General features: G+C 39.0%; 1 protein-coding gene across 1 annotated transcript; it reads left to right on the forward strand.

The window, feature by feature from the left end:
* The first annotated feature begins 1,336 nt into the window (after nt 1-1,336).
* Nucleotides 1,337-2,512, forward strand: LOC121387633 (zinc transporter ZIP1-like). The gene has a single exon (XM_041518809.1). The coding sequence runs from the start codon at nt 1,337-1,339 to the stop codon at nt 2,510-2,512; it is 1,176 nt and encodes a 391-aa protein (XP_041374743.1).
* Nucleotides 2,513-9,894: the final 7,382 nt, after the last annotated feature.

Consider the following 9,894-nt stretch of genomic DNA (forward strand, 5'->3'; position numbering starts at 1 on the left):
CATATAACCGTAACTAAAATGTGTTGAGTGCGTCGTTAAATAAAACATTTCTTTCTTTTTCACATACCACGGGTGAGATGTAAACACTGTGCGTGGTGGAATAAACACATTATGTATTACTCCATAGGTCATTTACGTTGAAGATATTTTTTTCTTTTGAGGACAATCTTCGTATTTTTATCACGCGTTCGTATTTAGATGTGAGATAGTTTGTTTTGTTTAACGACACCACTAGAGCACATTGATTTATTAATCATCGGCTATTGGATGTCAAACATATGGTCATTTTGACAGTCAGTAGAGAGAAAACCCGCTACATGTTTTTTTCATTAGTAGCAATGAATCTTTTTATGCACCATCCCACAAAAAGGACAGCACATACCACGAGTGAGATGTAATAACTGCGTGGTTGAATAAAAACACATTATTTCTCACTGCGTAGGTCATTTTACGTCAGAACGATGTCGAAGATATTTTTTTTTTTTTGAGGACAATCTTCGTATTTTTAGCACGCGTTCTTATTCTGGCTTCACGGTGTATTTTGGTATACCCCCAGCAGTGACCGATGTTTACTGACAAACACTTTCTTTGATCACACTGTTTCTTTAACGTGCTGCTGTCGACGTTTTTCTCTCGAACGTCGTGCTGTTTTAAGAGAGCAGAGCCGACGCCGTCGTTTCGAGGAGCCGGTAAAACCGCGCGGGACAACAGCGGCCACGTCATGCGACTGAACTTTGCAACGACTGTGGTCCGGAAAGGACCGTTTGGTTAAGATGTGCGTGTGTACAGTATATCGAATGCGGATAACGAGTGTCGAGGTTTGGCTTTGATCCGTCTGTGAATCTAAATCAAGAGCTCGTAAATACCAGCAGTCTTTGATCTACAGAGGGACTTTCGTTTCATTTTACTAAAAAAAAAAAAAAAATCATTTTCTTCCGTAACCCTCTACAAGACACTACAGTTATATTTGCGACAGTGTGTTTCAACAAACCACTGCAGCAGGGTATACCATTTTTTTTTTGGCAGCAATAATTTTTCGGATACGAATAAGAACAATCTATTAACGTGCCCTTATATATACCTTCAAAAGGACCATGCACGTTCCCCGTTGGCCCGGCATCTGCACCAAGTTCAGCCAGCAAACGTTTCGCCAACATTCGCGAACTAGTTCGATTGGTTCCCGAAGTGCTAATTCGGTTTACTGTGTCTAGTCAGATTTTAGCGACAAGCGGTTGACTGAACTTTGGCCAGATAGTGCAGTAATCTTCCAGTACGGTAGCCCTATCATAAGACCTGTGTCGCGCATGTTGTTCTACATCATATCAACTCGCTACAGATGGATAAAGTGGAAGTGAAAATCATTTCAACTCTTGTTATATTCCTCGTGACTCTTTTAGGAGGAGTTGTGCCGTTCTTCTTCCTGAGGAACTACCTAGCGAACAACAAGGGAAGAGCAGACGACAAGGTCAAACTTCTCAAGAGTTTTGCCGCCGGTATTTTCCTGGGCACATGTCTTCTGCATCTTCTGCCTGAAGCCCGCAGTGCCTTGACGGCGGTCCTGGGACACACAGACTACCCCGTGACCGAGCTGACAGTCGGACTGGGGTTTCTGCTGCTGTTTGTAATAGAAAATGTCGCGATAGCCTGCCAGGAAACCAAGGACCCGCAAGAAACTCCCGTGAAGTTTATAAAAGCCAAGGGCACCGCCGTCCACAGCTCTTGCTCTTCGGTAGAAGATGGTCCAGATTCGTCGACTTACGTACACTACGGATCCGTCAGTGATTCTTTGACGAGTGAATCGGATCTGGCCACCAATGATGGAGGGTCGATCGTTGCGACTCTGCCCATAGAAAATGGACTGTGTAAACGAAAAGAGATCAAACCGTTGCTGGATAATAATCAGATCATCTTTGGTGAAGCTACGCCAGGCTCGGATAAATCGGCATTGGTGTATGGACAGAAGCAACATCACGACGGTCACCATCATGACCATCATCGTGATCATCACAGCCATCATCATCACAGCCATCATCACCACCTTGTAAAAATAACCGGTCTGCGGTCCATTATGTTACTGCTAGCCCTGTCGCTGCACACGATCTTCGATGGACTGGTAATAGGTCTCCAAGCAACCACGGTGCTGGTGTGGACTCTCTTGGCAGCGATGAGCGTTCACAAGACTCTCGTTGCTTTCAGTTTAGGACTCTCGTTTCTGGAGTCGCATTATGGCAAAGTCAAAGAAGCCATGCTCTATCTGTTCGTATTTTCGTTGGTTGCACCAGTGGGTGTTGGTATCGGGACGATTGTTACGGAAGCTCAATTCAACCAAGAGGCCAAATCGTACTCTGCTGGGATACTACAAGCGGTGGCTACAGGAACGTTCATGTATGTGACTTTTCTGGAAGGACTGAGGGAGACTTTCACGGGCAAATATCATCTTGTTAATGTGTTTATGGTCATCGTTGGGTTTGCGTGCACCTGTGCCTTACGATTAGCTGCAGACGGCGACTGAAATTTTATAATTTGTTTAATAGAAATTCAAAAACGATAAATAAAAACTGGGGAAAAAAAAGAAAAGAAATAAGCCCACACAGTTTGGATTTTTTTTTTAAATGTCAGTTAAGCTGTGTTTCGCGAAACCCCAAAATGTGTGTATGAGTGTGTGTGTGTGTGTGTGTGTGTGTGTGTGTGTGTGTGTGTATGTGTGTCATCAAGACAGCCATGCATGCATCTATGTATGTATGTATATATATATAGATAGATAGATAGATAGATAGATAGATAGATGTATATATATAATACCCATATATATCTATATAACTTTCTATCTAGATTGATGGATGGATGGTTGGTTGATTGGTTGGATGGATGGATGGATATAGATGGATAGATAGGTAGATAGGTACGTAGGTAGGTAGGTAGATAATATTTTAATTTACCAAATCAAGAACATAAACAGAAGAGCGGGGCGGGATTTAGCTCAGTCGGTCGAGTGCTCGCTTGATGTCTTGGCGTCTCAGGATCGAGCCACCTCGATGGATCCATTCAGCTGATTGTTTTTTTTTTGTTCGAACCAATGCACCACAACTGACCGTGGTATGTGCTTTCCTGTCTGTGGGAAAGTGCATATAAAAGATCCTTTGCTACATTCGGAAAAATGTAGCGGGTTTCCTCTGATGACTACGAGTCAGATTTACCAAATGTTTGACATCCAATAGCCGATGATTAATTAATCAATGTGCTCTAGTGGTGTCGTTAAACAAAATAAACTTTTTTTAACGGAATTGCCACCCACCCCAACTCCGACTTGTACTATTCGACTTCTACTGTCAAAAAGTATGCATATTCTCGCAAATTTGACTGGCTTTTAAACTGATAATTAGATAAATTAATAGCGAAGCTATATCCGATGGAACTCGTTCGGGAAATCGTTTCCCGTCCCGTTATAAAATAAAAACAATGTTTTGTTTAACTGTTTTGCTATTGGATGTCAACCATTTGGTAATTGCGACATATAGTCTTAGAGAGGAAACCCGCTACATTTTTTCATTAGTAGCAAAGGATTTTTTTTTAATGCACTATCACACAGACAAAAGAGCACACACCACGGCATTTGATACACCAGTCGTGGTGAACTGGCTGGAACGACAACTAGCCCAATGCGTCAATTGACGCCCCTTATAAAATAACGTATATTCGTCTATGTAGACTATGCAAATCACAACAACACATATTTCAATTTGTTGTAATATATAATTTTATTTTTTGATAAAATATACGATGTAATAAATTAACAATTCACAACCAAGTCCATTTAAGCTAGATAAGGTATATTAGTAGGCTTAATGGCTGAAGGTCTTGTCTACAATTTTAATGCTAAGTTATATGTTTGCATGTTTTTGTTGTTGCCATTAAACTTACGATAAATCGATAGTACAGTTTTAAATACCCTTAGAGCAGTGGTTGTAGGCAGGATTTTGTATTGGGGGGGGGGGGGGGGGGGGCACTCGGCAGCCAAGTAAACAATGCTATCGAGTACGCCACTGATGACACCTGAATTTCCTGGGATTGTGGAGGGCCATGACCCCCCTGCTCCCTCCTGGCTACGCCACTGCTCTAGAGCTTGTTCAGTTTCGACACAGGTTTGTATACGAGTTCCATTTGAAACATTGGCATTCAAATTAACGCCTTAGCTTTGTATCCAACTTGCGATGTATGACTGTTAAAATTGACTTCAAAGACTGAGTATCCGAGACATTTTATATATATAGATATATATCTTACCCATTTACATGTGTAAAAACTCGAACATCTGGCCGAATTTATGAAGCATGTTTTTCTTAAACGCAGGTGTTTAAGCATAGTAAATGTATGTACATGTAGTTACACGAGTGTAAGTCTAAAACAGGTGTTTAAGCACTGTAAATGTGTGTAGTTACACGAGTGTAAGTCTAAAACAGGTGTTTAAGCAGTTTAAATGTGTGTAGTTACACGAGTGTTAAGTCTAAAACAGGTGTTTAAGCACTGTAAATGTGTGTAGCTACACGAGTGTAAGTCTAAAACAGGTGTTTAAGCACTGTAAATGTCTGTAGCTACACGAGTGTACGTCTAAAACAGGTGTTTAAGCATTTTAAATGTGTGTAGCTACACGAGTGTAAGTCTAAAACAGGTGTTTAAGCACTGTAAATGTGTGTAGTTACACGCGTGTAAGTCTAAAACAGGTGTTTAAGCACTGTAAATGTGTGTAGTTACACGCGTGTAAGTCTAAAACAGGTGTTTAAGCACTGTAAATGTGTGTAGTTACACGCGTGTAAGTCTAAAACAGGTGTTTAAGCATTGTAGTTACACGAGTGTAAGTCTAAAACAGGTGTTTAAGCATTGTAAATATATGTAGTTACATGCGTGAAACACATAAACAAGATTTGTAAATTCAGCCCATTTCGTTGCGCACACACAGAAGAAAATGATGATCGATCACGATTTCTAACTTAGACGTAAGTGGTGGTTACTGGGAGATACACAGGCGTGTAGGCTGGGGGTGGGTGGTTCAGAGAAACCCACGCGCTGATGCTGAAACCTTTTTTCGTTTTTATTTTTTACAGTGCTATATTAGGCTATTCATATAAGTGTCTAGGAAAAAATGTAGACAAAAGGAGCCGCTAGATTAATGTTCGATCCCCTAGGTCCAGACCACGCTTATGTTTAAAGTGTATTAAAGTCGCAGAGCTTAGTTTCAACTTGTAAAATGGACACTAAGTTCAGTTAATCTACAAACCTGTGACGCGTCTGGATAAAGTTACAAAAGAGTGAAACAAGAGTTAAAACCGTTACTTCTCAGACGCACGTGCGTTTTTAAAAATATGAAAAATACATTTTGTGGTATTAGAAACACCAGGATGACCAGAAACAGTTTGGTTGTACAGAAATGGAAAATATAAACCTTATAATATAAGTAATGTTTGACTTCATTGATCTTAAACGGCTCTAATAGTGAAATATATGCGTTAGTTTTTAAAAAATTAGGGTCTGAGTCTTTAACCGCATATATTACGTCATTTCTATTTCTTTATATATTACTTAAATTGTTGGTCAGGTTACAACATTGTGTGGTATTTCTTTCTTGGAAAGAAAGAAAGAAGTGTTTTATTTAACGACGCACTCAACACATTTTATTTACGGTTATATGGCGTCAGACATATGGTTAAGGACCACATAGATTTTGAGAGGAAACCCGCTGTCGCCACTACATGGGCTACTCTTCCGATTAGCAGCAAGGGATCTTTTATTTGCGCTTACCACAGGCAGGATAGCACAAACCATGGCCTTTGTTGAACCAGTTATGGATCACTGGTCGGTGCAAGTGGTTTACACCTACCCATTGAGCCTTGCGGAGCACTCACTTTGGAGTCGGTATCTGGATTAAAAATCCCATGCCTCGACTGGGATCCGAACCCAGTACCTACCAGCCTGTAGACCGATGGCCTGCCATGACGCCACCGAGACCGGTGTGTTTTGTTTCACGACACCACTAGAGCACACTGATTTACTAATCATCGTCCATTGGATGTCAAACATTTGGTAATTTTGACAGTCTTAGAAAGGAAACCCGCTACATTTTTCCATTAGTAGCAATGGATCTTTCATATGCACTATCCCACCGACAGGACAGCACATACCACGGCTTTTGGTATACCAATCGTGGTGCACTGGCTGGAACGAGAAACAGCCAGGTGGACCCACCGACGGGGATCGATCCCACACCGACCGCGCATCCATTGAGCACTTTACCACTGGGCTACGCCCGCCCCTACTTTCTTGGTTGTAATATATAGTAATATATTTGTTGGCACGCGTCATGCACATCTCACACCTTTATATATTAGGACAGCATAAAGGCGAGGCCATACGATACGAGTGCGTTGTACAAAAATAGCAACGAGAATAGCCGATTGTGACAAGACAAACATTACGATTTCATCGGTTGCTATGCAATCGGCTATTCTCGAACGTGACACTCGTATTGTGTGCCGTCGCCTTAAAATATACCGATACATAAAATGAATAGTCTAAAGTAAGACTTAGGGTCTCGGCGACTACTCGGGTACTCGGGCACGGGCCGAGTCTAGCAAGACTCGGAGTACCGTGTAAGGAAGAGCACTCTCATTTAATATAAAAATAAATAAATAAATAAATAAAAAGGAAATAAAATAAAAATAAACAAATAATAAGGCGTGAAAAAAAAAAAATTTGAGTGTTTCCGGTTTCCAGACCGACCCTAATTTTACGCTGCGACCCTAAAACATTTTGACTACCAAAAAACCCCAACAACAACAACTAACATCTACCGCGATTTTTGCAGACAGGTTATATGCAGTATGTCAAGAACACGGTTTAAAAAAAAAAAAAAAAAAAAAAAAAAAAAAAAGTTCCTACCCTACCCTATTTTTTTTCCAGAGATGAAACCTGAAACACATTTTTTTTTTTTTTTGGCCTAATTTTAAAAACTACGTAATTTTGCCATATGCTTGCCTCCGGTTACATTATAGCACTATGAAACAAAAGTCGAATGTGTGGAATGCAATACAATGGTATGACTTCACATCAATGTTTAGCGCTGGAATTAAGATGTATAATGCTAGTTTACTAGTACTTTATTCCTTAATCTAGTATATATAGTCTTATTATTGTCTAGTGTGTGTGTCGTGTACTCGGGTCCGGGTCCGGATCGAGTTTGACCCTCGAGTAATCGAGTTCAATATTTTTGATTCGTGGATACTCTAGTAAAAATATACAATTTTCAGCCAGATATATAGTACAGTAGATTTTAGAAGACTGCAATCCTTTAATATTTGATTATTATTATCACTTTTGATATAGTAAAATATCATATGAAATAAAATACTTAATATCAAACCAATTGAAATATTATCCTTTTTTCGTGGGTGTTTTTTTTGTATTATTAATAGTTATTTCTAGAAATAGCTGGAAATACAAATATCTCCATAACAAACACACATAGTACAATGGTTCATGTTACAAAAACTAATTTAAAATATAACTTCGCAAAAGTAACTTTCGGAATATTCGTAATACATATAAATATAGTATATAATCCATATTTAGCAATTATGGCAGTCACGATACCGGTGTAGTGTCTTGTGGAGAGACGAAAAAAACACCAACCTGACCACTGCCCAAGTTCGGGTCCATATTTGCCTTTTTTGTTGTTGCTTGTTTATAGTTAGTTGCATAAAACATCATTTCCATCTCATCACAGAGCAATAATTGCTTCATTACATCAATCAGTTTAACAACACAATGAATACACAGATTGTACACATTCAGTTTAGCAAGCAGCAAGTAATCTAGCAAGCATTATGCTAGGTTTAGACTACCAACTGCCAGCAGAAATTTGGCCAACTCGACGGTTGTTTTGTAATTTCCCCCGACTCCCAACTTACAATCGGTGCGCTCAGATTAATGAAGGTTACACGACGAGAATCGAGTTGTAAGAGCGCTCAGACTAGCAACTAAACAGTCGTAGAAGTTGTGAGAGCAGAAAGTTGGCCAACTGTCTGCTGGCAGTTGGTAGTCTGATACTAGCATTAATCTTTTGTACTGTGGCGCACCTCATTGGTCAATGTCGTACTTTGTTTAAACCAGAAGAAAGTGCAACATCATAATGTATAGGTTCGCAGAACCAAAATGCTACGTCTACGTGATGTATGACTGACCAATTGGAAGTTCTCTGTAATATCCATAATTACAGAATCGTGCATGAAGTGGAAGGTACAAAAAAGTCATCTTTTGTTTGGCAACACATTTCAAACTGTTACGACTACAAGCTGTTGACAAAACAGAGAGCTATTTTAATGCACGTTACCCACAGACTAGAGGCGAAATACTGTGGCATATGAGATCGCAGTCGTGGAGCAACATACAGACACACACATAATAAATGGCAAACTCCACTAAAGCTAGGTTCACATAAGCCCGTAAAACTGTGCGTAAAATGTATGCGTAATACGCATACGTATTTCGGATGAGACTAAACACATACAAAATTAGTAGCGCATACACAGGAATCCGCCATGTGTGTGCAATGCACACGGCAATATAGCGTGTATACTACCAAATCAAATCCCATAGACGACAATAGTAACATATGTGGCTAAAACTCCTACCCGCAGCGTATCAATCGACATAAACGCCACGAATATAAATACTACCACCCCTCACCCTTAAAGTGAATCAGAAAAAATTGGGGGTCAAGCTGCTCATTTCTGAGATAACGGGTAGCGTCTATGACTACCCTAGTTCCGCACAAAATGTGAGTAGTTTTTTTTTTTTTTTACAGGTACCCCACACAAGGCTACTTGATACAGTGGTACTAGATGAAATAAAATTGCCTATTTTGTTTTACCCAGATGAAACTTTTTTTTTTTTACAACCAACACACTTACAAGTATCATCAATCACAGGACTTGTGGTGTTCACTCGAACTTTGACCCAGCCGGACGTTATTTGGTTTAGTACTACCTATATTAACGCTGTATAAATGCATCTGTTTTACTGCAGTGTCTTATGGGCGTAATGTGAACCTAGCTCTGGTTCTATACTAGCATGTCGTAGTACTGGAACATCATTAACACATTTTCAACACTGTACAAACGTAAATACATTATGCTGAGACAAAATCCCTTTAGATTTTATATACAGAGCAATAGGTCTAAATAAAGCAGATGTAATAACCCATACATGTATTATATATGTACATTCAAACATACAAAGATTATGACAGTGTTAAATTCATCATTAATTTATAGCTGCTCCAAGTAAGCAAACGGATACACACCTCAATTTCCTTTATAACATTGTGTGTATATATATATATATATATATATATAAAGAGCATATCGAAACCTATATAGTATGGGTATGTCTATATGTATGTCTGTCTGTATGTATAGATGAAATATATATATATATATATATATATATATATATATATATATATATATTGTATGTATGTCGGATTTGACTAGTACATACATAGATATTAACGTACGGTCACGGAATAAAAATCCTTTTTGACCTCACAACCTTAGAATTGCCAGTTCCCAGACCACCACCATAACCACTGGGCCACCGGGACATTCTCGTGTATGTATGTATATGTATGCATGTATGTATGTATATATTAATGTATTAATATCTACATATTATATATATATATATATCGAGTTTGACTATCTATGTATGTATGTATTGATGTATGAATATCTATATATTGTATGTCGAGGTTGACTATTACATACATAGATATAGATATGTATGTATGTATGTATGTATGTATGTATGTATGTATGTATGTATGTACGTACGTAAGTATGT

This window comes from Gigantopelta aegis, chromosome 2, assembly GCF_016097555.1.
Source record: "Gigantopelta aegis isolate Gae_Host chromosome 2, Gae_host_genome, whole genome shotgun sequence".
NCBI lineage: Eukaryota > Metazoa > Mollusca > Gastropoda > Neomphalida > Peltospiridae > Gigantopelta > Gigantopelta aegis.

Bases quoted from the DNA above. Each gene is read 5' to 3' on its own strand.
- LOC121387633 (XM_041518809.1), top strand. From the start codon at position 1,337: ATGGATAAAGTGGAAGTGAAAATCATTTCAACTCTTGTTATATTCCTC.